General features: G+C 47.9%; 1 protein-coding gene across 3 annotated transcripts in view; it reads left to right on the top strand.

Annotated features, from left to right (window-relative positions):
• Positions 1 to 27,992, top strand: part of ADAM8 (ADAM metallopeptidase domain 8) — an 89,623-nt gene that overhangs the window by 42,932 nt on the left and 18,699 nt on the right. For all 3 annotated transcript variants that reach the window (XM_050960098.1, XM_050960099.1, XM_050960100.1), the window contains exons 8-15: positions 7,382 to 7,450; positions 8,585 to 8,754; positions 9,573 to 9,654; positions 16,683 to 16,831; positions 17,161 to 17,338; positions 21,295 to 21,384; positions 23,275 to 23,470; positions 24,232 to 24,331. In XM_050960098.1, the coding sequence (XP_050816055.1) occupies positions 7,382 to 7,450; positions 8,585 to 8,754; positions 9,573 to 9,654; positions 16,683 to 16,831; positions 17,161 to 17,338; positions 21,295 to 21,384; positions 23,275 to 23,470; positions 24,232 to 24,331 (1,034 nt within the window). The remainder of the gene's footprint in view (positions 1 to 7,381; positions 7,451 to 8,584; positions 8,755 to 9,572; positions 9,655 to 16,682; positions 16,832 to 17,160; positions 17,339 to 21,294; positions 21,385 to 23,274; positions 23,471 to 24,231; positions 24,332 to 27,992) is intronic.

Below are 27,992 nucleotides of genomic sequence, written 5' to 3' on the forward strand. Positions count from 1 at the left end.
GCCAGATGTCTGTTGAGACCAGTGCTGATAGGATCAATACCGGTACCCACTATATCTGTGACATTGGCATACCAGGCTTCAGCGGTACTACTCTGCATGTCAGTCCCATCCTCGCCGCTGGTCCAAGACTTTGCAAGACTGGTGCTTTCGGTAGCCCCACAGATGGAGCGCGCCTCTGAACCCTTGGGCCCCTCGGCACTGCACTCAGATGCACCAGAGTCAGTACGAGGTACCTCGGTACTGATACCATCCTCAGCACTGGTGCAATCAATGCCACAGATGCATCCATAGCAACTGTCACTACACTTGACATCAAGGCACTTAGGTGCTCCGGTACTACTGTTTGCTCCAGAAAACAACCTTACTTGTAGCACTGACATATTTGGTACTAGTGATACCGGCTTCATCGGGAGCGCCGAGTCCAATCTCATTCTGAGCGATGGATGAGTCAGATCACCTTTTGGTTCCCTCCAGGGTTGCTCCACCTGTGTCCCATGAATCCCAGGGTTCGACCACTTCAGAGTCAGGATCGTCATCCTCCCCCTCCCCTTCACCTGAGGAGGTCTGAAGGCCACCAGTGTGGACCAGTGCAGCTACCAAGGTTGGCATAGCCCTGAGGCTGGGATGGAGGCCCCTGGCCTGGCACCTACTGGCCACCAATGCCTCACCCATACCAGGGGCCCTCTGGCCTCAGTGGGACACTCTTCACTCCTGGAGGTCTCGTTCATTGTCCTGGTCAAAGGTGAGATCATCCACCCACTCTGCGTTGGTGGCTGCAGTTCAGCCGCAGGCTCAGGCTCCCACAGCTCCCCTTCCTTTGGACTTTCCCAGTCCAGATATGTTATTCCAGGAGCAGGACCCAGCTGTGGCTCAGCAAAGGTCCTTGTCCTCATCCTCGTACTAAACAGTGCTGCCGGGTTCATCCTCCCCTTCCACCCCAGAGAGCTTTAAGACATACCAGGACCTTCTGTACCAGGTGGCCTCATCTCTGGTTATTCAAATGGAGTTTCTCCGGGAGAATATCCACAAACTCGTGGACAATTATCCAGCCCTCTGTTCCTGGGAGGGTGCACTCCCCAATAAATGATGCAGTCATCGAACCTGCGAGAGACATTTAGGGTACCCTTGCCTTAGTATCGCTGGTGGCTAAGTGCTTGGAGAAGTGCTATTTCATGCCTGTACTGGGATATGAAGGGTTCTATTCCCATCTGGCCCCAAACTTCCTGATGGTCATGGCAATGAATGACAAAGCCCAGCAGGGCTGGTTCAAGTCCACACCAAAGGGCAGAGTCTCTAAGTGGCTGGATCTTTTGGGCAGAAAGATATATACCTCATTGTCATTACAGATAATGACCGTGAATCAGCAAATTTTGCTGTCCAGATATGACTTTCTCAATCGGTCGGCTATGTCCAAACAAGTTGCCTGAGGCCTCTCATTGGGAGTTTTGGGCATTTGTCACTGAGGTTTGCTTGGTGGCCAAGACTTCACTCAGTCCACCCTTGATGTTGTAGACACCTCAGTCAGGGTGATGGCCTCTGTGATTACTTTGAGGAGGACTTGCTGGCTTCAAAACTGTGGGATCGCTTTGGATGTCCAGCAAGCGATTGAGGACTTTTTTTTTTTTGATGGCCAGACCTTGTTTTCAGACAAGACTAATGAAACCGTGAATTCCTTTAAGGATTCCAGGGCTACCTTAAGGTTCTTGGGACTGTATACGCTGCCCACACAGAGACACCATTATGGGTAGGGCTTTACCAAATTCATGGTCCATTTTGGTCAATTTCACAGTGATAGGATTTTAAAAATTGTAAATTTCATTATTTCAGATATTTAAATCTGACATTTCATGGTATTGTAATTGTAGGGGTCCTGACCAAAAAAGGAGGGGTGTGTGTGGGGGAGGGGGTCACAGTATTGGTACCCCTACTTCTGCATCGCTGCTGGCAGCGGCGCTACCTTTTATAGTTGAGCGGTCAGGGAGCAGCATCTGCTGGCCGGAGGCCCGGCTTTGAAGGTAGAGCCACGGCCAGCAGCAGTGCAGAAGTAAGGATGTCATGGTATGGTATTGCCACCCTTACTTCTGTGCTGCTGCTGGTGGGGCACTGCCTTCAAAGCTGGATACCTGGCCAACAGCTGCCACTCTCTGGCCACCCAGCTCTGAAGGCAGCGCAGAAGTAAAGGTGGCAACACCACGACCCACCTAAAATAAACTTGCCACCTCCTCACCCCGCTGCAGCTCCCTTTTGGGTCAGGACCTCCAATTTGAGAAAAGCTGGTCTCCCCTGGGAAATCTGTATAGTATAGGGTAAAATCACACAAAAGACCAGATTTCACAGTCCGTGACACGTTTTTCATGGCTGGGAATTTGATAGGGCCCTAACTATGAGGCCCAGCACCAACAGCAGTATAAGCTGCATCATCCTTTCGCACAGCCCTTCCCCCCGAGACAGCAAGACAGAAAGAAAGACCGGTTCACAAGAGGAAGCACTTGAACTTGGAGCTTGGCAAGTCTGTTTGCCCTCCTTTGGCACCTTCTAAGTGCCCATTTTGACTCCAGCCAATGACTCCTACGATGCCTGGGTTTCAATCACCTCCGACAGCTGGGTCCTAGACACTGTCAGGTTGGGCTACATCATCCATTTGCTCTCCACAACCCCCACCCCACTCCCCCTCACACAAGACGTTGCTCATTGGGATGCTGTTTCAAGGGAACACCAGGCCTTCATGGGCTCAACAAATTTATCAGATATGTGAGATTACACACGGTCACTCTCTTTATTCTCCCTGCTTTGTCTCAGAATGACTGATTCACTGCTCGGGACCTGCAGAATGCTTTTTTTCCTGTGACCATTCTACCGAGTCACAGGAAGTTTCTTGGTTTCATGGTAGAAAAACGTCATTTTCAGTACACAGTTCTCAGGTTTGGCCTCTCTTCTGCCCCGCAAGTCTTCACTAAGTGCATGGTGGTGGTCCTGGCATACCTCAGGAGGAAGAAAATCCACATCTTCTCCTACTTCAATGACTGGATACTGAAGGGCGCTCCAGAGAGGAGGTTCTCGTCCACAGTGACACCACTCTATGCTTACTCAACCACGTGGGACTCATTTAAAATACTGTAAAGTCAACTTTGGCTCCCAGTCAACAAATAGAATTCATTGGGACCCTGCTAGATTCAACAGAATCGAGGGCATTGCTGCTGACCGACAGCTTCAGTCTGCAACCTCAGCCTTCCATGATGGTCTGCATGTGTCCAAGCCTGTTGGGCCACATATCCACTTGCACTCAGGTGGTCCAGTTCTCCAGGTTGCACTGTCTCCCTCTTCAGATGTGGCTCAGGCTGGTTTACTGCCCTGCCCTGCCCTGCATTCTTTGGACAGGTTGAGTCACCTTCCTCCACCAGTCCTGAAGTCCTTGCACTGGTGGGAGTCCCTGCGCAATGTGTTTCAAAGAGTCCCCATCTCTCGGCCCTCTCCAACCAAGTTGGTAGTTACCAACACTTCTCTTCTGGGTTAGGGGGCGCATCTGGACTCATTGACGGTGTAGGGCCTGTGATCGGAACAGGAAGTCTCACTCCATATAGATGTGTTGGAGCTGCAGGCCATCCACAACTCATGTCATGCTTTCTGGAACTGTATCAGGCATTCAGTGGTTCACATGCTCACCGACAATACCACTGCGATGTACTATGTGAAGAAACAAGGGAGAGCCCCTCCAGGTCACTCTGCCTAGAGGTGATCAACCTGTGGCAGTTCTGCATCAAAGAGGACATCACCCTAGTAGCTGTCCACATACACGGAGTGTAGAACCGTCTTGCTGACCATCTCACTAGGATCGTCTCCCTGAAACACGAATGTTGCCTGAAGGTGAGTATCATTTGGATTGTTTTCACAGTGTAGGGCATCCCCATGATTGATCTATTTGCGATGAGAGAAAACAGGAAGTGTCGTCCATTTTGTTATCAGTGGGGACTCAGCCTGGGCTTGCTCTCTGGCACCTTCCACTACACGCCTTCCCTCCTATTCCAATTGTTCCTTATGTCATCACCAAGCTCAAGGAGGATTGAGCCAGCCTCATCTTGATTGCTCTGGTGTGGACGAGATGGTGCTGGTTCTTAGACGTCCTCGCTCTGTCCATCCAGCCTCCCATGCTGCTTCCTCTCCATCCTGACCTCCTCACATAGGGCCATGGCCACAGCCTGCATCTGGCGATAAGCTCCCTGCACCTTAAGGTGTGGCTACTGCATGGCTGAATGAGGAGGAAGAGCATTGCTCAAAGGCTGTCCAGCAGGTCCTACTTATCAGCAGGAAGTCTTCTACTAGGATGGCCTACTTAGCGAAGTGGAAGAGGTTTTCTGTGTGGTCCTTGGTCTGCAGGACCCATCCGGTGGGGCCTTCCATCCAGGACATCTTAGAGTACTTGCCATACCTTTAGAAATCAGTCTTGGCACTCAGTTCCCTGAGAGTGCACTTGGCAACAATATCAGCATTTTATCCCCGCGTACAAGGGAAATCGTTTCTTTCCAATTTTATGGTGACAAGATTTCTCAGTCCAAGACGCAGTCCCCCTGTGGTTTTAGCAGCTCTGAGGATGTCTCTATCTGAGCCTTTTGTATCCTGTCCTCTGTCCCTCCTGTCTCATAAAACTGCGGTCTTGATAGCCATTACCTCTGCCAGGAGGGTGGATGAATTGAATGCCCTGATGGCGAAGCCCCTTTACTTGCAGTTCTCCAGGGACAAGATAACGCTCCAACCACACCCGAAGTTCTTATCCAAAGTGGTCTCCTAGTTTCATTTGAACCAGGCTGTATATTTGCCTGTGTTCTTCCCTAATCCACATTGCTTCCCGGAGGAGCAGTGCTTCCATGTGTTAGACATTAGATGGTGTCTAGCCCTACCTGAACAGAACTGAACCGTTCTGTTTTTCGCCTTGTCTGTTCTTGTCATATGCGGACCATATGAAAGGACAAGTGGGCTCTGCACAGGCCATCTCTAGATGGATAACATTTTGTATCAGGACTAAGTATGAGATAGTATCAGCAACACCTTCTCAGCAGATATGAGCTCATTCGACGAGAGCACAGGCAGTGTTGGTAACGTTCCTTAATGACATTTTCATATTAGACATTTGCAGGGCGGCCTCATGATCATCCATACACATTTACAGACCATTCTGTGATCACTGCATCTTCCTGAGCACACTAATGTCAGAGCAATCCTGCGATACTTACTCTGATATATTCCAAGCCTCACCTCCTACATCTCCTCCTACTTGTGATTCACCTACTTGGAATACACATCTGCATCTGCTCAAAGAAGAAGAAACGGTTATTTACTGTAACTGTGGTTCTTCGAGATGTGATGCAGACGTGTATTCCACAACCCACCCTCCGTCCCTTCTGCATTGAGGTCTTTCCCTGGACGTTTGGTGTGAAGGAACTGAGGCAGTGCATCATATAGCCAGGGAAGGAGCGACAGACACAAGATGTGAGCACCACCCCTCTACGGGTACTGCTTGGCAAAAGTCTCCAGCTCTGGCATATGGGGCATGTACACATCTACCTGGAATACCCATCTGCATCACATCTCGAAGAACCACAATTACAGTAAGTAACCATTTCTTATATTACATCCATTATTTCTTTAAAAGGAATAATATGCCAACTTATTATTTCCAGTAGTTATTCAGGCACTTTGATTTAAACACACTGCATTAAATGAAACAATAAAACAAGTTGATTTTAACTGCAAAGAGTTCGATTTAGGGTGACCAGACAGCAAGTGTGAAAAATTGGGCTGGGGATGTGGAATAATAGGAGCTTATATAATAAAAGACCCCAAAATCGGGACTGTCCCTATAAAATCGGGACATCTGGTCACCCTAGTTAGATTTGAAGTGCATACAAGTAATGAGCCGTAAAAGTCGAAATGGTTACAAGAAAAAGATAAAAAGCAGCTGGTGCCTAACAACAAACTATGTTAAATTCAAAGCAAAGTTTTCAGCAGTCTTACTGACAAAACTTCTTAGGTCAGAAATCCTCCCCTAGTCCATCAACTGCTTCTTTTGTCTCTTCGGATGCAGTGAATCGATGGGCAGAGAGAGAAAGAGAGAGAAGGATGCCTTAGGTGTTTGTCTTTCCTCTTGATAGTTTCAGTCCCCCTCTTGAAAAACATTTCCAGGTGGGTACCAGGAGACAAAAAGTATGTGGAAGAATGTTCCCTGCTGCTTTTTTCTCACCTGTTTGAGCTTCTTTTGTTTTCCTTCCTGCATGATAACTCTCTTCATGGCTTAAATGCAAATTAAGCAGAGCACCCATTCCTTTGTTTTAGACAGACCTGTTTGGAACATGTGTTAATAACACCATATAGTGGAATCTTATAACTTCATATACAATGTTTCCACACACATTTTACCAGAACAATAATGACCAGCAAATTATGAGTTTTCAAATGATATTTCACAAGGCATACTTTGTACAAAGATTATTACAATAGTATGTAGGGTGTGAACACCGGAGTATATTCTGTCACAATCATGAGTCCATTTGACTCGCTTAGTTGTCCACGCACAGCATAAGTAATCTCTTGTCACTTCCTTAGTGTCCTTTATATACTTTGACCAGCTCGCCCTAATATAATTTAGATCTTGAAGTTGCACGTCTCTCAGGGTTACTTGTTGTAGCTGGTGTAGTCTCTTTTCCGGCACTGGTCTGTATGTGTCTACAGCATCCCCGTATACCTTTACATCATCTTTGGGCTCACGGGTAGTTGAGTATGATGCTGGGATATGTGACAGAGTGTCTGCTACTACCAGATTTTTCCCAGGAACATATTTAGCAATTGGGTTAAACTGCATTAACATTAGCAATAGACTTTTGTGTTTCAGTGGCCTTGATCCAAATGCATGATCTTTTCCATTGATGAGGGTTATAAGTGGTTTATGATCTGTTATCAGTGTAAATAAATCCAGTCCACACAGGTAACTGTAAAAGTTCTCACATACACTTGCCAGGCGCTCCTTTTCAATCTGTGCATTTTGTTTGTCGGCTTCTGTGAGTGTGTGAAAGCAAAATGCATCTGGCTTTCAACTCAGGTCCATGTTGCTACAACAATACAGCACCTAGGGCATAGCTGCTTGGATCTGCACTGACCCCCATTGTGGGTTTGTTCACATCACAATATTTGAGAACTTAGCTTATATAGCATTCCCCCTAGAGAGATACACTGGAAGTGTTCACTATAGGATCCTTTAATACCCTGCCAGGAATGGCTGTTGAGCTTAATTAAAGTGTGTTACATGTGGCACACACAAAGGCTGAACAGTCATGCGGTTGAGTATTCATTACAGCAGCTTAATTGGAAATCTCTTTGTTTCTTCCCTTAGTACAAGAAATCCAAAGACATGCGGACGATTCAGAATCGCATGAAGGAAATTGTGAATCACGTTGACAAGGTAACAATGAGATATCCCTAGGCTGCAGTGAGACTGGAGTCCCGTCCTGCAATTCTTGCTCAGGCAAAGCTCCCAGAACTGCTAAGACCGTACCCACCAACTCCGATGTAGTAAGGCTGGCAGAACGTGTCCCATTGTTTGCTTGCAACAATGAACTCTTGTTGCACACACAAGTCGAAATGTGAGGTCACTTTCCTGTTTAAGGGACAAAAGACCATTACTCCAGTTTTCAGCCTATATAAGAATAGAAATGGGGGCTGACTGGAATGTCTTCCTGTGCAAAGTATAGGGCCCAACTCAATCCAGCTAGGCAACCAACCAGGACCGGCGCCAGGGTTTCTCACGCCCTAGGTGCATGGCCATTTCGCCGCCCCCCCACGCTGATCCCGCGGCTCTGGTGGGAGCAGCCGACTATCCACATGCATGACTGCGGCCCTGCAACCAACCAGATGGAAAATTTATTAACACATTCTCTGTATAGTGGTGTTTGCAGAGGGCACTTTTGACATACAGTTGTTTGCAGTGTGTAAACAGCGTGCTGGGCAGAGTACAGAATAAGACAAACGGCACTTACAGACTCAGGGCCTGATCCAGTAGGGTCCTGAGCACTCTGGCCCCTATCCAGGAGAGCCCATAAGGATGCGTATATGAAGACCCATTGATTTCACAAAGGCTGGCCTAAGGCTCAGGCCCTGGCCGGGCTGCTGCTGAGTGCCCGCTAGTACTGCATGTCATGCCATTGTCTAGTCCTAAACTAGTCTGGGAGGGTTCAGTTCTCCTCAGAGCAGCACAAGTGGCCTTCCCGGTGCTTTCGGGATTGCCAGATCTTGTGGCCCAGAGCTGCAGTCCAAACAAGAATGGTGAAAACCACTGGGGTGTTATAAGCTGCTCTCAAATGTGACGAGTCCCTCTGATAGAGACCCACAGGCAGAGCCTGGCCTGTGGGGGAAGCAGCGCTAGAGTCTATGGTTCGTAATTGCATTCTGAGTAAAAGCAATTACTTGCCCCTCTCCCAGAGGGGCACAAGGCTCAGGTACCAAACCCCTGTCCTGAGTGCTGCCAAGTGCCAGGTTTGTGTGGAGGGATTCTGTCTCCTGCAGTCCAGCTCTAATATGGTCTCTCTTTCTGCTGCAGCTTTATCAGACTCTCAATATCCGTGTGGCATTGATAGGCCTGGAAGTCTGGAGTTACAAAGACAGGATCACTGTGAGTCCAAACCCAGACACCACACTGGACAATTTTCTTCACTGGCGAGAGACTGAACTGTTACAGAAGAAGAAGCATGACAATGCCCAACTGATCACGTAAGAGCTGCCATTACACTGCCCACAGCCTGAGCCAAAGCTGCTGACTGTGGGCATGGGGCACCAGGGGAACCCAACGCTGGGGCTGAGATACTTACAGTATCTGATGCAGTAGGAGTACCCAGATGTGGTCTAATGTTCAGTTGTTGGGTTTAGCATGCAGATGCTGGGTGGTACTATGGTATTGTGATATAGAAAGTCAGACTGGGTGATCTGGTGGCCCCTTCTGGCCTTAGACTCTATCCCTCTGAACTCTGTGTGGCCATGCTAGCATGGTAGGACTGGTCAGAGAGAGCAGTGCCAGCATCCCTGACTCTGACAGGGCTGGTGCTAGCTGCTTCAGAGGGCAGGGCAAGAACCATGAAGTGGCCAGTTCTGGGATAACCTGCCCACAAGTGACACGTCTTCCTGACCTCCATCAGTTAAGTCTTGGTCATGCCTGAGAGCAGGAGGATTTAGAGCTCTTGCAAATTTTTGGCGTAAAAGGAGATGTTGCTGGGAGCTGCTGGTGGGGGTTCTGGTTTGCTGGGAGCTGCTGGTGTAGCTGTGGGGTTGCTAGTGTAGCTGTGGAGAGCCTGGAGGGCACTGGGATAGTTAGGGGGACACCTGGGGTAGCTAGGGGGAGTTCGGCTAGCTGGGATATGTGGGGAGTGATATGTGGACAGGGCTATAGTTGATGTGGTGCACTGTGTTTGGGGGACACAGCACCAACACTAGTGTGCTGTGCCACTGGCCATGGATGTGGCAATGCTGCATGAAGCCACAGTACTAATTGTGGATGATGTTTGTCCTTTTATGAGTGTTTTGCCTTCCTGCAGAGGCATAGACTTTCAAGGCACGACGGTGGGGCTGGCCAAGAAATATGCAATGTGCACCAGGGACTCAGGAGGAGTAAATCAGGTGGGGCTTTATAACGGTTTCCATTCTAAACAATAGAAGTGAGATCCCAGAGCTGGGGACATGCCAGGGCCAGGTGGCAGAGAAATCACCCTCTGCTTCTGTCTGATCTCTACTATTGGCTTCATAGCTCCCCATGCTTTTCATGGCTCCCCATCAAACTGAAGGCTGTCTGTTCTTTGCCTTTCTGGCTGTGAGTGACACATGCTCATGCAGCCAGGAAGGGACTATCTCCAGCTCTATCTAGCTGTAGGTCTCTCTGTGCTGGCTCAGGGAGATCAGAAAGGCCAAATCCTGCCCAAATGGCACAATCCATTGTGATCTGTGACCTAAACACTTAGGGCCATACTCAGCTGCCTGTGAGGAACTTTGATTGGTTTGACCAGACTTGACCCTGGGGGTGCTGCAGATACCCACCATCGACACGAACGGAGATGTATGGTAGGCGAGTGGTTCCCGAGTAGCCTGGAGCTTTCTGTGGGGTGAAATGGACAATGTTCAAACTCTTTTTACAAATGTTTCAAACACATGGAAAGACTCCAGCTGCTCTCCCAAAGCAGTTACAGTGACACAAGACCTTCCCTCTGCTCCTTTCTTTTTTAGCTGCCTGGGATTTGATTTATAGATATAAAAAAATCAGACTCTTTGAATGTCCCCCTTCACCCTTTCTGTATTCCCGCCCAAGCCTCTCAGCCCAAGAAGTGAGCCCTCAGGAACTTAAATTGTTATTAAATCTCCATTTGAGTCCACACTGTTGTATTCTGTATTTACTGGAATTGTAGTAGTTGACTTCTGATTTTCTAGCCAATTAGGGCAGCTGTGGAGCTTGATTTCTGAGGAAACATAAGAACGGCCACACTGGATTAGACCAATGGTCCATGTATCCCAGTATCCTGTCTTCTGACGGTGGTTGCTGCCAGATGCTTCAGAGGTAGTGAACAGAAAAGGGCAATTACCGAGTTAGCCATCCTCTGTCATCTAGTCCCATCTTCTGGCAGTCAGATGCTTAGGGACACCCAGAGCATGAGGTTGCATCATGGACCACCTTGGCTAATAGCTATTATTGGACCTAACCTCCATGAACTTACCTAATTCTTTTTTGAACCCAGTTATACTTTGGCCTTCACATCATCTCATGGCAACGAGTTCCACAAGTTAACTGTGAGTTGTGCGAAGAAGTACTTCCTTCTGTTTGTTTGAAACCTGCTGCCTATTAATATCATTAGGTGACCATGGTTCTTGTACTATTTGAAGGGGTAAATAAAACTACCTTATTCATTTTCTTCACATCATTCATGATTTTATAGACCTCTATAATATCCCCCCAAGTCAGCTCTTTTCTAAGATGAACGGTCCCAGTCTTTTCAATCTCTCCTCATGTGGAAGCTGTTCCATAACACCAGTCATTTTTGTTCCCCTTGTTTGTACCATTTCTAATAAATCTCTTTTGAGATGGGGTAACCAGAATTGCATGCAGTATTCAAGGCATGGTCATATCATGGATTTATAGAGTGGCATTTTCAGGGCTTTGGAGCTGTGCTCTGGCTCCACTCCAGCTCCAGGCAAAAACCTGCAGCTCCACTGCTCTGGAGCTGCTCCGGGCTCCAGCTCCAGGCTCCGCTCAAAGCCCTGGGCATTTGATATTTACTGTTTTATTATCTACCCCTTTCCCAATGATTCATAACATTCTGTTTGCTTTTTTGACTGTCGCTGCACGTTGAGCAGCCCTTTTCAAAGAACTATCTGCAATGACTCCGAGATCTCTCACTAGAGTGGTAACAGCTGATTTAGACCCCATACTTTTTTGTGTATTATTGGGATTATGTTTTCCAACGTACATTACTTTGCATTTATCAACATTGAATTTGATCTGCATTTTGTTGCTCAGTCGCTCAGTTTTGTAAGATCCCTTTGGAACTCTTTGTAGTCTGCTTTGGACTTCAGTATCTTGAGTAATTTTGTATTACGTGGAAACTGTGCCACCTCACTGTTTACCCCTTTTTCCAGATCATTTATGACTAAGTTGAACACCACTGGTCCCGATACAGATCCCTGGGGGGCACTACGAATTACTTCTCTCCATTTTGAAAACTGACCATTTATTCCCACCCTTTGTTTCCTGTCTTTTAGCCAGTTACTCATTCATTTATGACTCACCTGCCCTCTTATCCCATGACTGCTTACTTTTCTTAAGAGCCTTTGTTGAGGGATCTTGTTAAAGGCTTTCTGAAAGTCCAAGTACACTATATCCACTGGATCACCCTTCTCCAAATATTGTTGACCCCTTTAAAGAATTCTAGTACATTGGTGAGGCATGATTTCCTTTTGTAAAAGTCACGTTGACTCTTCCCCAACAAATTGTGTTCATCTATGTGTCTGATAAATCTGTTCTGTACTATAGTTTCAACCAGTTTTCCTGGTACTGAAGTTAGGCTTACCAGTCTGTAACTGCCAGGATCGCTTCCGGAGCATTTTTAAAAAGTTGGCATCACATTAGCTATCCTCCTGTCATCTGGTACAGAAGCTGATTAAGCGATAGGCTGCATACCACAGTTAGTAGTTCTACAGTTTCATGTTTGAGTTCCTTCAGAACTCTTGGATGAATCCCACCTGGCTGTGGGGACTTACTACTGTTTAATTATCAGTTTGTTCCAAAACCTTGTCTACTGGCACCTCAATCTGGGACTGTTCCTCAGATTTATTACCTAAGAAGAATGCCTCAAGTGTGGAAATTTCCCTCACATCCTCTGCATTGAAGACTGATGCAAAGAATTCATTTAGCTTCTCCACAGTGGCCTTGTCTTCCTTGAGTGCCCCTTCAGCACCTTGATTGTCTAGTGGCCCCACTGATTTTTTGGCAGGCTTCCTTCTTCTGATGTACTTAAAAAAAAATTGCTGTTAGTTTTTGTGTCTTTTGCTAGGTGCTCTTCATATTATTTTTTAGCCTGTCTAATTATACTTTTATACTTATGTTCCTTTCAATTTTTCATAGCAGGATTTGACTTCTGATTTGTAAAGGATGCCTTTTTAACTCCAACTGCCTCTTTTACTCTATTGTTTAGCCATAGTATCATTTTTTTGGTCCTCTTATTATTTTTTTTTGTGGTACACATTTAATTTGTGCCTCTATTGTGGTGTTTTTTTAAAATGTCCATGCAGTTTGCAGATATTTCCCTCTTGTGATTGTTCCTTTTAATTTCCATTTAACTAGCTTCCTCGTTTTTGTGTGGTTCCCCTTTTTGAAGTTAAATGCTTCTGTGGTGGGGGCTTCTTTGGTATTCCTCTCCCACAAGGATGTTAAATCTAATTACATTATGGTTGCTATGACTGAGCAGTTCACCTATATTCACCTCTTGGACCAGACCCTGTGCGCCACTTAGGAGTAAATCAAGAATTGCCTCTCTCCTTGTGGGTTGAAGGACTAGCTACTTCAAGAAACCTACGTTAATGGTGTCTAGAAATTTTATTTGTTTTCCATTCTGAGGTCACATGTACCCCAGTCAGTATGCAGGTAGTTCAAATCCTCCTTTATTATTGAGTTTTCTATTTCATAGCCTCTCTGATCTCACTGAGCATTTCAAAATCACCGTCACCATCCTGGTCAGGTGGTAGATAGTACATTTCTACTGCTATAGTCTTATTATTCAAACATGGAATTTCTATCCACAGAGTGTCTATGGTTCAGTTTCATTCATTTAATATATTTACTATATTTGACTCTATGCTTTCTTTTACATAGAGTGCCTCTTCCCCATGAGCATGACCTTCTCTGTAATTCCTGTATATTTTATACCCTGGTATTATTGTGTCCCATTGATTATCATCAGTCCACCAAGTTTATGTGATGCCAGTTGTATCAAAATCCTCACATAATACCAGGCACTCAAGTTCACCCATTCTAGTATTTAGACTTCTAGCATTTGTATACAAGCACTTATACAATTTGTCAATATTTGTCTGCCTTCATGTGATGTAATTGAATGGGACTTTTTTTCATTTGACTGTTTCTCTTCAGCTCCTATCTGTACTTTATAAACTTCTATCATTTCTTCTTTACTAGGATATAGAGATTTCCTTTTAATAGATCCTCCCCTAAGAGATGTCTCTATTTGAACTGTGTGCTCCTCTGTACTTGTTAGTTTTCCCCTAGGCTTTAGTTTGCAAACTCCTCTGTAACCCTTCTGCCCCTCTGAGTTGGCAGCAGTCATGGCCGGGTTCAGTATCCAAGGGTTCCGTTTCAATAACACAATGCCAAACCAGCTCGAGCCCCTACCCAGTGACCTGGGAAAATCTTACACACACCCCTAGGCGCCTCAAGAGGCAATACTTCCCCTCTCGCAAGCACAGAGTCTCGGTGTAGCAGAAAAGGTTTAATTACATGAGATAAACAACCAGCGTTAAATTGGGAAAACACCTCAACTAGAGTTCCTAGACCAAACCGTGAGCAAAGACCGACCCCAGGAAATTGGGCCGTGTCCTTTTGCCTGGGCTCTTGAGTCCAGCAACCCCCCAAATCACCCACAGACCCAAGAGTCCCACAATCCAAAAGTCTCTGTCCTGGGTCAGTGCAGCCCCAAAGTTCGAGAGTCTATCTGCAGAGGTCCCTCCCCCCAGCCTGGGTAGAAAGGGGCATCTTACGTGGTCCAGGGCCAACTGCCCTGCTTCTCCATGGGGTTCTGCTTCCGCCTTCTCCACGAACTGCTCTGCTTTACCAGCCACTCCATTCTGCTCCTCCAGCCGTCCTCACACACTGCTCCGCTCCGCCAGCTGCTCTGCTCCACCAGCTGTCCCCACAAACTGCTCAGCTTCGCTCACTCCGTGGGCCGCTCCACCTGTCCCACAGCTACTCTGCTCTGCCAGCTGCTCTGCTCCACCAGCTGTCCCATGATCCGCTCCAGCCATCCCCACAAACTGCTCCACTCCACTCTGCCAGCTGCTCTGTTCTGCCGTATAGCTTCAGGCTCCCCCACTAGTTAGCACAGTATTCAGTGCTCTCAGCTCAGGGCTTGTCTACATCAGAAAGTTGCAGCGCTGGTGAGGGAGTTACAGCGCTGCAACTTTGAAGGTGTACACATCTGCAGGGCATTACCAGCGCTGCAACTCCCTGTTTGCAGCGCTGGCCGTACTCCCGTTTTGTCTCGGGTGTAGAGGATCCAGCGCTGGTGATCCAGCGCTGGTAATCCAATGTAGACACTTACCAGCGCTTTTCTTGACCTCCGTGGAAGGAGGAAGCCTCTGGTAATCAAGCTGGTCTCCTTTCCCGGTTTGCTCTCTCGTTCCCGGAGCCCAGAGCAAGCAGGTCTCCTTCCCTGCGGTTTGCTGGGTGGCTCCGGGAACGCGAGAGCAAACCGCGGCGAAGCGGGTCTCCTTTCCCGGTTTGCTCTCTCGTTCCCAGAGCCCAGAGCAAGCAGGTCTCCTTCCCTGCGGTTTGCTGGGTGGCTCCGGGAACGAGAGAGCAAACCGCGGCGAAGCGGGTCTCCTTTCCCGGTTTGCTCTCTCGTTCCCGGAGCCCCGAGCAAGCAGGTCTCCTTCCCTGCGGTTTGCTGGGTGGCTCCGGGAACGAGAGAGCAAACCGCGGCGAAGCGGGTCTCCTTTCCCGGTTTGCTCTCTCGTTCCCAGAGCCCAGAGCAAGCAGGTCTCCTTCCCTGCGGTTTGCTGGGTGGCTCCGGGAACGCGAGAGCAAACCGCGGCGAAGCGGGTCTCCTTTCCCGGTTTGCTCTCTCGTTCCCAGAGCCCAGAGCAAGCAGGTCTCCTTCCCTGCGGTTTGCTGGGTGGCTCCGGGAACGCGAGAGCAAACCGCGGCGAAGCGGGTCTCCTTTCCCGGTTTGCTCTCTCGTTCCCGGAGCCCAGAGCAAGCAGATCTCCTTCCCTGCGGTTTGCTGGGTGGCTCCGGGAACGAGAGAGCAAACCGCGGCGAAGCGGGTCTCCTTTCCCGGTTTGCTCTCGCGTTCCCGGAACCCCCCTTGAAGCCGCCCAACAGCGCTGCAGTGTGGCCACATCTAACACCACTTGCAGCGCTGGTTGCTGTAAGTGTGGCCACTCTGCAGCGCTGGCCCTATACAGCTGTACTAATACAGCTGTAACAACCAGCGCTGCAAAACTTTAGATGTAGACATGGCCTCAGTAATTCCAGCTCTTTAGTGATTTCAGCTCTTAGTGATCTCAGCTCATAGTAGGGGAGCCCCAGTGCTAGTGCACCATTAGCCCAAAGTGAGTTCAGCTCAGTAACCTGTGTCTAGATTCTTAAGGGAATAAAAAAAATCAACTCTGACATTCCATATTGGAGAGAGGAGTGGGTGGAACTGGTGCTTCTGGCACCACAAGGCCCCTATGCCACCAGGCACAAATACCTGTCCCCAGCCTCTCTCAATTCACTGGGTTTTGGAACCCATGTCCCTTGTCTAGCAAGTACCACCCAACTGAGGTTGGATCAATTCTGTCACAAAGCAGTCCCACAGCTCCCCATTCACACAATCAGGGTGACAAACTCCACTCCTCCCGCCCCAACAGCAAAGAAACCAGGGATCCCAGAGCTGTCAAAACAACCATCCCAGGCTGCCGTTGGGGTAGGTGTGCCTATGCAAATACACTCTCTGAAATTCTTTCCACCAGATGTCAGGGTAGAGCTCATCCTGACTCTGCTTACACCTCTATGACCTTTTTAATTTTACCTGCCAGCAGTCTGGTTCCATTTTGGTTTAGGTGGACCCCTCCCTTCCTGTATAGTCTCATCCTTTCCCAAAAGGCTCCCCAGTTCCTAATAAACCTAAATTCCTCCTCCCTACACCATCGTATCATCCATGCATTGAGACCCTGCAGTTCTGCCTGTCTACCTGGTCTTGCACTTGCAAGCATGTCAGAGAATGCTACTATGGAGGCCCTGGTCGTCAATCTCTTACCTAGCAGCCTACATTTATCTTGACATTGAACCAGGCAAGAAACTATGATGATGGACATGGTAGAAACCCTAAGAAAGATAGGACTGAAGCATTTGGTATTCACTAGCCTGCACCCTTCTTGTTGTTGCATAGGACCACAGTTTGAATCCTATAGGAGCTGCCTCAACTGTGGCTCATGAGATGGGACACAACCTGGGAATGTCTCATGATGAAGACGTTGGTGGATGCAGCTGCTTGGCCCCAAAGACCGATGGAGGATGCGTTATGGCAGCTAGTGTTGGGTAAGGAAAACAAAAAGAGAATGGCCATGGGTGTCGGGCATTACTGTCCAATGTACATATTGAGCTCGGATTGAACGCATCAGGCTGGTGCCCCAATAGTTAAGGTACTCGCTTCCACTGAAATCAATGGTAGCACTCTTATGGACTTTAGTGAGAGCAGATTGAGTCCTCATGGACGTTTTCTTCTTCAGCTTTGTTTTTTGGAAGGTTAGACTCACAGATGTTTTAGATGTGAAGGGGTGGACGGTGTTGTTCAGGTAGTGCTGGTAAATGGAGCTTTTACCCAGAAAGTGCAGTTTGCCATAATGCCTGTTTTTCTTTCCCTCCAGCATGATTTACCCAAAGTACTTCAGCAGCTGCAGTGTAAGTGACCTGCAGATGTTTCTAAGTGATCCCCGGACTAGCTGCTTACTGAATATCCCCAAGGCTGATGAGCTATATGGGGTGCCTGTCTGTGGAAACCAGTTTTTAGAGCGAGGAGAGCAGTGTGATTGTGGGACGCCCAAGGTATGTTGACTCCCACTGGGAGATTTTAAATAAGGAAAGGGAAGCGTGGCAGCAGAACTGTCGATTTGATCTGGAACCCATATGCCCTGCTGCTGCATATGAGCTGACCAGAGTCAGTGAGCTGTTTTTGTTGCTGCAAGCAGATTTCCAGAGCCGTGCTGCTGTAGTTGCCTGATGAATAACGCTTCCTTCCTGTGTTCTTCACTCAGTGTTGCAGATATTTTTGCTTAAAAGTGACTTGTGAAAGATGTTTTGCCCCTTGGTTTTGCTTCTTTGTGCTGGATACAGAGGGCCAGAGAAGCTGGTTTTGTTTGTTTGTTTTTAATAAACAGTGGTTTCTTCTGCTTGTTTCAGCTTCACACATGGCAAACCTGGCTTTCCTAGTTGTGTTTGAGGACTTTCTGGTTGACATGGAGCATATGATTCTTACTATGTATATTACAGCAGTGCCTGAAGGCCTCAGCCAAGATCAGAGTCTCAGTGTTCCAGGCACTGTGCATACACCTAGTGAGGGACAGTCCCTGTCCCAAACAGCTCACAGTCTGACTAGAGCAGATGACAGAGTAGAGAGATGATTTGGACACACAGGCAGAGGCCAGGCAAGGTTAGGGCCAGCATTTTGTTGGGTTTTATTTTAGCATGAACATCCCTCACCCTCAAATGACTGGGGAGGGAAGGAGGGACACTGCCTGGGTCCTAGTGTCCTCTGGAGAGAGGGTTTTGCCCTGCACAGTTCTGGTGTGAGTTGTGGTATCACACCTTCATTAACGGGATAGGATGTTGTATCTTTCAAGCCGTCTTCAGGGATGCATCTTATCTTTGTACTGATAAATACTGATATAGCAAAGTGGTACAATCCCTGCTGTGAACGGAGTTATAGCAGCATCTCCCTCTGGCTGTCCTGGGGATTAGCTCTGCCAGTCTTGCGTTCTCCTTCTGGTGGTGTCCTCCCCCATCTTCTCTCACTCTGCAGCCCTGCTCACTCCTGGATCTTTACTCTCCTCTTTGTGGCTTGGCCCTCTGGCCAGGTCACTAAGGTCCAGCCCTTTCGGGGATTTCACAGCCTTTCCAGACCTGCTCTCTGGCTGGTGTCTTCAATGCCCTTTGCCACTCCTTAGTGGGTGATAGGGGAACCCAGGCCTGCCCTCTACATTGGGTTCCATCCCATGGAACTCATAACAAATAGCCACAGTCCTACCTCTTGCTGCCATTTCCGTGGCTTCTTCCTACCTTGCTGGATCCTAACCTCTCTGGGTTTGCCAACCTCCAACTCCCTCCACTCAGGGAGTGACTGCAGCCTACTTCCCTGCCGCTTTTCCCAGCAACAGCCACCCCATTCTACAACCAGCCATATATAGGCCTCTTCTGTTGCTGCACTGGTGAGCCAGTTCCTCTAATTAGGACTTTCTTCTTAGCCTCCAATACAGTAGGTTAATTGGCCCATCTGGCCTCCATTTACCCCTTCCACTTGTGTTTGGGGTGAACACCCCATCACAGGTGGTATGAAGGTGCACGTAGCAGTCTCACTTATTCCCATTTCTATACCTACTGCATCTCAGGGCCAGGGCACCCCCTTCAGGGGCATCAGGGAATCAGTGCTCACTCTGGGTTGGTCTGTCTTCTATACTGGCTGGCAGCTGGGCAACAGAGCAAGTAATAGGCCAGGCCTCCTGGATGAGGACTGAGCAGGCTTCCTGGATGAGGACTGAGCAGGCAAACAATCTATAACTCAGGCCTCCTGACCTAAGGGCTAGCGCTCGACCAGCCCCGAGTGCAGGGCTGGAATTAGCAGGACCCAGGCCCACCCTGCTCCACTGGGTCCCAGTCCAGGGCCCTAGAAACAATGGGTGGTCCTGTTGCGGAGTTGGCAGGGGAACATGGGATCACTGCCTCGCCTCCTGGTGCCACAATAGGACCAATGTCTCATTTCCCTGGGCTTCTTCCTACCAGTGTCTGGTGGGGCAGTGCTGCAGCCACTAGGAGCTGGTTCCCAGCTCACTTGCAGAGCAGCTCGTTCTCCACTCCCTCTTCAGGTTTCTCAGCCTCCCGGGACAGTGGTTTGCCTTCTCTCCAAACTGGCTCCAGAGAGTTATCACCCACCACAGCCTACCATAGGCTCTGCTGGCGGTTCAGCCCCCTGGGAAAAACTTCTGGCTCTTTCTCTGGTCTGGCTCCAGCTGAACTGCAGGAGCCTACTCTTATACTGCCTGTTCCACCCCTGCAGTTTCTGCGAAGGGGATGGTGCGCGGTTAGCTGAGTCCAGCAGGGTGAGTTAACCCCCCCCCCGCCTCGGAATGAGGCTATTTTGCCTCATTACACCATTACAGCAGTATCGTTTATTTCCATAACCAAGAAAAAGCGATACTGGTATAAGGCATTTCATACCAGGATAACTTACAAGGCATTGCACGAATTTAACTGGATATCATCAGTTTGTACAGAAAATGTGAGTTCCAGCCCCAAGAAGCCATGAAGAGTGTATATCCACTTTCTTTTCCTTTGCAGGTCCCCTTTAAAGCACAGATCTGCTTTCTGTATGTAACTAGAATTGGTCGAATAAACTGGTTCCTTAATCTCTTCACAAGTAGAAGTGCCGAGTTTTGGTTAGTGTTGTTTGTGGGCTCTTATTATTTGCTATTCATGTGCATTTGGGTGGGTGCTGGATACTTTTAAACTGTGCAGAAATGCCCCAAAGTTTGTGAATTTTAGCACAGTCAGTCACAGATAATTGTCAGGAGTTGCGGCATTAACGCTTAGAGTTGTCTCCAGCCAGTTTCAGGCCAAGCCCTCCTGTACATTTTCCCCATGTTAATAAAAATAACTATTCAGAATGACTTTGTATTCTGTCCATTCCCACCAGTGCAGAGGCTCTGTGCTGCACACTCTGGTAGATAAGATAGAAGTTCCCTCTAGCACTTCCTGCTCAGCTGCCTGTTTTCAGCAGCTGCCCAAATCTTTTGCAGATCTTTGGTATCTTTCTGATTAATGCCAGGAATTTGGTCAAGGAGCACTGACTGCAGAAACCTCTCCAGGCCATGCCTGTCTTCTCTCTCTCTCCTGTAAAAAAGAACGAGGAGTCTCTAAGGTGCCACAGGTGGTACTCATTCTTTATGCTGATATAGACTAACACGACTACCACTCTGAAATCTCTCTCCTGTGACTCACATCCTTCTTAATGCACCCTTTCCGTCCAGTGGGCAGAGGGTTTGGCAATATACCCTGTGCTGCCGGAGCCCTGCCCTCTCTAGCAAGCAGTATAGAAGACTTGGTGTTTCACACCTTCCCATGGTGTTTAGTTTGTAATCTTGCGTCCAGGTTTGGATTTAAATTTCTGAACTAGTCAATTAAGCAAATCACTCCAGGGCAGTCAGTCTGCAAAGCACAGTCTTTCTCATCCCTGGCCTGAAAGTCAGCAGGAGGGATATAGCAGCACAGAGTCATCCAAGGATCAATAGGCAGATGTTTTGTTCTCCTGGTGCTCACAGAAGGATGTTACCTGCTGTTTATCTATTCCCAGCTGCTCCCCCTCGTTACTGGCTGTGTCTTCCTGGGAGGGTGCTGGCCTGCTATTCTGACATCTTTTCTGTAACATGAGGATAACAATACTTCCCGTTCATTGTATACTGCTTTGGGCCCATAGATAAAGCATGCTATAGAAGAGCTAAGGATGATTATAATAACTATGTCCATAGTCAGAAGCTAGTAACAGATTCCTGTGTGGGTAGGAATGCGCCATACATGTAACTTCACAGTGTTCTCACAGGAGAAATAGTGCCATTTCTGCCCACATCCCCCAGTGGTGCCACACAACAGGAGACATACACAGCCCTTTTGCAGGAGCCCCCCTTGGTGACGTTCAAAGGGTTGCTGATTTTAGGAGGTTCTCCAGGTGACTCACTGCTCTCATCCCCAGTGTATCCACTCCCCAACCCACGTATGTTGTCTTTGTTTGTTAGGAATGCAGGGATCCCTGCTGCAACGCCACCACCTGCCAGCTAAGTGACGGAGCAGAATGTGCTATGGGAGAATGCTGCCAACAGTGTAAGGTAAAATCAGTCTCCAGACAACATCTGCTAGGAGCTGCTTTGGGGGAGTCTGGCAGATTGACAACTGGGGAAAAGGGCCCAAAGAAATGAAACAAGGAGAATTCCCCAGCCCTGCTAAAGTGCCCAGCACAAGGGTGCATGAATGTGATATTTCCTGGCTTTATGGTCAGCATATTTCTTCTCAAGGTGAGAGTTTAGGTAAGCCTGACACACACATGCTACTGCCAGGTTATCGGGTAGAAACGTATGAAGCCACTGGGATGCTCACAGATGTGAACAAACATGTCTGGCTTCTCAGATAACCCTGGCTACACCAAAGCAACCACACAGCTGTCTGAGTCAAGGTCTTTGTCCCGGGGGTCCCAAAGGCTGCCAATCAATAGCATTAGAGCCCTAATTAAATGGATTAAAAACTGACTGACTGAATGTAGGCTACGCTTACAGCCTGGGGGGCTGCTTTTTGGAAAGCAAGGGCTAAAAAAAGGGACTTAGAGTCATGATAGGAACCAGCTGAACATGAGCTGTCAGTGTGATGCTGTACTTAGGGGTATGTGTGCACAGGAGCTGAGAGGTATAATTCCCAGCCCAAGTGGATAGATGAGCTTGCGTTCTAAAAATAGCTGTGTGACCAGGCAGCAGCTCTGGTTAGCCACCAGAGTACAATCCCATCTGACCCCAAGGATACATAATCTGGCTTCTAGCCTGAGCCACCACCTGTGCTGCCAGAGCCACAATTCTGTTTTTAGCACACTAGCTTGAGCAGAGCTAGCATGCATATCTCTGCCTGAGCTGGAAATCACACCTACTGTGTAGACATACCCTATGGGGGCGAATGTGATCATTGGCTGTATACGCAGGGGAATATTCAACAGTAGCAAGGAGATGGTGTTATCTCTGCATATGTCATTAATGTATCCTGCATCCAGTCCTGATGTCCACACTTCAGAAAGGGTATTGAAAAATTGAAAGGGGTTCAGAAAAGAGCCACAACAATTATTTGAGTTCTGGAAAACCTGCGGGCCAAGGAAAGACTTAGGAAGCTCAATTTATTTTATTTACCCAAGAAAAGGTTAAGAAGTGACTTGATCACAGTCTGTTGGTACCCACATTGGGAGAAGACTTTTGCAGAGGGATCTTTAGTTTAATAGACAAAGGCAGAATGAGATCCAATGACTGGAAGCTGAAGCTAAAGTCAAATTCAGACTAGAAATAAAGCTCAGTTTTTTAACAGGGAGGGTAATTAACCATTGGAACAGCTGATGTAGGAACGTGGTAGATGCTCCATCATTTGTAGTCTTTAAATCAGTACGAACGTTCTCTAGCTGAACCACAGGATATGGTTCTGAAACAGGAATCACTGGTGGCCATTCCTGTTGTTCTGGAAGTCACACTAGATGATCATAATGGTCCTGTCTAGCCTTAATAGCTGTGACTCTGTGGTTAAGAAAAGGTAGCCAAACTCAGTTGCTTCCAGACAACATTGTACAAATCATTAAGGTGAACAGGCTGGGTATGAGTCACTGAGGAAGGGTCACATTACAAGTGGTTGAATGTCTCCAGGCCCAGCTCACATGCTAAGGATGTGTTTTCACTTTCCTGGTGCCAGCAGTATTCACCTATGATCATGTGATGTTGAAGACTGCAGGGTAGGGCTTAGCACAACTCCCCTAAGTCATATTCCAACCCCAGGTAGTTCCCTGACTATGGTCAGACCCTACACTGGCCTTGACCTCAGTGGGACCAGGATCAGCCCTTCCCACTCTGCCAGATCAGCAAGCCAGCCAGGGAGTGCGGAAGGCTACAGTGCAACCTGACTGATGGGCACTCACTGATACCATCTACCCTCTCCCCCGCCCCTGTTCCTTGGGGACTGTGTTTGTGTTTGCTAAGGTGAAAGCTGCTGGTGTGTTGTGTCGTGCCAGTAAGAACAGCTGTGATCTGCCTGAGCACTGCACTGGCCTCTCAGCGGAGTGCCCGGAGGATGTCTTCCAAGAGAATGGTGTGCCGTGCCAGTATGGGAATGGCTACTGTTACAACGGGGTGTGCCCCTCGCACAGCGAGCACTGCCGCACGCTCTGGGGCGCAGGTAACATGGCTCTTTGCATGCGCTTCTTCAGCTCCATGCTCACAAGGCGGGCTCATGCCAGTGCAGTTCAGTGTGCATCCATTGCTGAGGCTGCAGCACATATACTGGGGGCCCAGATCTCCTTCAATGCTGTCATGGGACATGCACCCACTCATCCCAGCAGTGTGCATGGCACTTGGCAGGCTAGTCGCTGTAACCTAACAAAGTTAAGGGCAGTGGCTTGCACTCTGAACTTTAGGCCACTAGTTTAGCAAGCTACAGATGGACCCAGGCCTGATTAGTTTGGCCTTGGCCTCTCTGTGACTCAGTTTCCCCACTTCACTGTCTGCAGGGCAGGAGGGATTGGTGATGCTAAATCAACCACCCTGGCCACTAAGTTTGGGCACTTCAAAATACATTAAGTCAGGCACCTGAGATGGAAGGCTCCCAGAATCTATGGCTGCTTCTGAAAGTACTGGCCTTAAAGTTTATAAAGAGCTTTGAGATCTTGGATGGAAGGCACTAGGGACAGGCATTATTTTATCACTAGTTCCTGACAGGGGTGATGTGGGTTAGGAGGTGCCCAGTGGAGTGGAGGGAACTGGGGAGCCCCAGAGTTACCTGCCAAAGGAAGAGGGTGGGGGGGACGTTTTTGACGTGCCTGGTGTGGGGGGAAAGGTGGGAAGAGGTGTAACCCCATGAGGTGTGATGCTGCTCACACGGGCTCAGGTTAGCTTGCCTTTGTGAAACTCCAGTGTCATCTCTTCTCTGTGTCCCTGCAGAGGCCCAGGTGGCCCCTGATATCTGCTTTGAGTACAATGGCCTCCAGAGGGACTACCTGCATTGCCTGACAGAGAATGGGAAAAGGCCCTGCAGCCCAAAGTAAGGAACTGAAGCACCCAGTGCCAAGGGTGTGTGAGTCTGTGCGTGGGAGTGGAGTCATTGTGAGCTGGTCCGGAGCAGGAGGGAATCTCCTCTGGGAGGAGGTGTTGTCATTGTGAGCCAGTCCTGAGGGGGAGGGTAGGGTATCTCTGTGGGGCGAAGGTGGAGTCATTGTGAACTGGTCCCATTGTAGAGGGGATCTCTATGGAGATGGGGCAGAGTCTCTGTGAGCTGGTCCTGTGGAGGAGGGGATCTCTATGGGGAGAAGGTGGTGTCCCCAAGCTGCAGTTCCAGGCCATTGTGTGAGGGGCCATGCTGCAGCCCTTTGCTTTCAGTGACAGGGCACTTTTTTTATTTTAAGCCAGGTCTTTATCTAGGAATTTTAGCAGGTTTACAAATCCCAGCTATGTAAATATCAGAGACAATACAGTAATCATTACAGCAGTATTTAGAGAAACACTATTCAGTAATATAATTATTGAATCTCTCTATTTAGCAGGGTTTTACAATGTTACACTGTGCACCTTTACACTACCCATGACATATCATTTCTGGTGATTTTATTAAATTCAGTGAATTCTCTGATTACACACATTTAACAGACCAGGCCTGTCTATCAAATGTTAAATAAAAAACCCCACAAAAATAGCCCAACCATAGAATAATCCATTTTGTCACTCACAATGTCGATAAACCTTATAAGGGCAATTTTATACTTGGTTTCCACAAGAGCATTCCTCCCTGCAATCAGATTTCATAGAATGAGCACCCTTGTTTCACACACTACCTGCAGACCAGGAACTAAAGTGCACCAGGTGCCTTTCACTGTTAGGCCTCATGGCCCCATGCATCTTCTTGACACCATTCACCACACTCCACTGGTGGTGTCTGCAAACCTGGCTCCACTCAATCTATCGACTGAACGAGGAGCCCATTCCCACCAGAGTTATCTGCTCCATTGCTTGGTGGTCAAACCCAGGTGGTCAAACCCACGAAAGATCATGGTGGAAGTTCCCTTCCACTCTCCCACTCGCAGAGCCACCATTGTGATGGGTGCCTCCCACCTGTGGTGGGGTGCTCACTTGGACAATGATATTGCTCAGGGCACCAGGACCCCACGAGAGGCCGGACTACACATCAACATACTGGAACTGAGGGCGGTCTGTATTACATGCGAGGCCTTCCTCCTGCTCATACACTCACTCCATATACAGATAATGTCGGACTATATCACCACTGTGGTTTACATAATAAGGGAGGGGTAAGATCTTATGCCCTCTGCCTGGAAGCCATCAGACTATGGAACTGGCGCATCAGGAACCGTATCATGATACAGGCTGCTTACACTTCCGGATATCCACAACTCCCTTGCAGGCAGACTAAGCAGAGACTTCTTGGCGGCCCATGACTGGGAGATCTACAATACAGTCCTAAACAAGATATTTACACAATGGGGAACACCACAATAAGACCTCGTTTTATCCCAAACGAACAGGAAGCTTTCCCTATATTGCTCCACAGGAGCAAGTAATGGCTCTCATGGTGATGCTCTACTGCTGTCCTGGACAAACAACCTCAGATATGCCTTTTCTCCCATTCCGTTGCTTCCACAGGTGGTAGGGAAGATACATCGCAACAGATCCAACAGTATTCTCTTAGCACCCTATTGGTCCAGACACTTCTGATTCACGGAACTTCCGATGATGCCTGTCTGCCCCTCAATTAGGATCTGCCCACTGACCTCCTAGCTAAGGACAGGAGGGAAATCTGGCATCCCAACCCAGGGTCTCGCCGCCTCACGCCCTGATGTTTGTATGGGCATCAGACAGAATGCTCATGCTTGGCCCCTGTTCAAATTATCATTAACCAAAGTAAGGTTCTTCTAGAACCTGCTACCTGGCCAAATGGAGACATTTCTTGGCCTGGGCGCAACTCCACCAACATTCTCCAGCCACTGCGAGTATCCTGGTCATTTTAGATTAATCTCCTGTCTTTGAAGACCTCGGGTCTCTCCCTTAATTCGCTGCAAGAGCACCTAGCAGTGATTAGTGCATTCCTCCTTCCGGTGGAGGGATGTTCCATCTTACCCACCCAACTACAGTATGGTTTATGAAAGGCCTAATTGGGACCTTCCCACCAGTGGTTAAACTGACACCTCAATGGGACCTTAATCTCGTCCTGTCAGGACTCACCAGTCCTCCCTTCAAACCCATGGTGACATGTTCCATGCCCCCACCTGTCCATGACGGTGGCATTTTTTTGGCTGCCACTTCAGCCAGGAGGGTTGGCGAGCTCAGAGCTGTACTGGTGGACTCTTTTTCACAACGAAAAGGTCTCTTTTCACCTACACCCTAAGTTTCTCCCTCAGGTGGTTTTTGAGTTCCACATCAATCAAAGTATTCACTTACCTCTACTTGCAATGGACCAAACCTAATAGAAAATCACTGAGACATTCTATCACCATTGCAGAAAGATCACATGGACAAGCTGCATCCTCCCAGAAGATTTCTACGTGGGTTTCGAGATGCATCCTACAGTGCTACAAGACAGCAAAAATCTCTCCCCACAGTTCCACAGCTCACTCCATGAGAGTGCAGGCTGCCTCCAGGGTATCCCTATGTGACAAGACACCTGCAAGGCAACTCCTTAGAGTTCCATCCACACGTTCATGACACACTGCGCTTTAGTTCATGCCTCGGCTGTGGATGCAGCAGTGGGACCTGCAGTGGTGCAAGCATCTTTGCAACGAGCTTCCTCACACCCACCTCTAGTCTGAGCACTGCTTGCCAGTCACCCATTGGTGGAAGACACTTAGGGACTATCTCTTGAAGAAGTGGGCGTTACTTACTGTAACTGGAAGTTCTTTGAGGTGTGTGGTCTCCATCTGAATTCTACTACCTTCCCTTCATCCCCTCTGCTTCAGATCATGTGAGATTGCAGTAAGAGGAGGAACTGGACAAGTTTGACCCTCATTGTCTCTTTTACTCTGAGTAGGGAGTATGAGGAGATCTATGGCACATGTGTGGGCCAACAGACACTGCTTGTAAGAATTTCTGGACTCAGGCACATGGCGTGCATGCATACCCATGTGTGGACTATAGCTATAGTCCACACATCTCAAAGAACTTCCAGTTACAGTAAATAACCTCAATTTCTTCGATAGGTTGTTAAAGTTCCTTCCCTAACAGAAAACATTAAAAGAGACCTACAAATACCTCCTTAAATACTTTGTAAAATTCAGCTGGGAAGCCACTAAGGTTTTGGAGTTTTACCACTTTTGATATTTACTATTGCATCTAAAATTTCTTCTTCTTCTGTTATTTCTTTATCTAAAGTTTCTTTATCAAGTTTTTTTATATTTGGCAAGTCTGAAACTTCCAGATATTTTTCAATAATTTCAGAATTTGGAGTATCTGAAGTATAGAGGTTTTTACAGTAAGTAGTAAAAGTAGCACCTATTTCTTAATAGAGTGTGTAATTATCCTTTACTGGTTGTTCTTAATTAGTGGAGTAATATTTGATCTTTAATACATTTAAGCTTTTGAGCCCAGAGTTTATCACATTTATTCCCTTTTTTCCATAAAACATCTGCTTTGAATACCTAAGAGCATATTCAGTGGCATCTGTCATCCACATACTCAATTTCCCTTTCATATTAGTT

Source organism: Gopherus flavomarginatus, chromosome 6 (assembly GCF_025201925.1).
Source record: "Gopherus flavomarginatus isolate rGopFla2 chromosome 6, rGopFla2.mat.asm, whole genome shotgun sequence".
In the NCBI taxonomy this organism is placed as follows: Eukaryota; Metazoa; Chordata; order Testudines; family Testudinidae; genus Gopherus; species Gopherus flavomarginatus.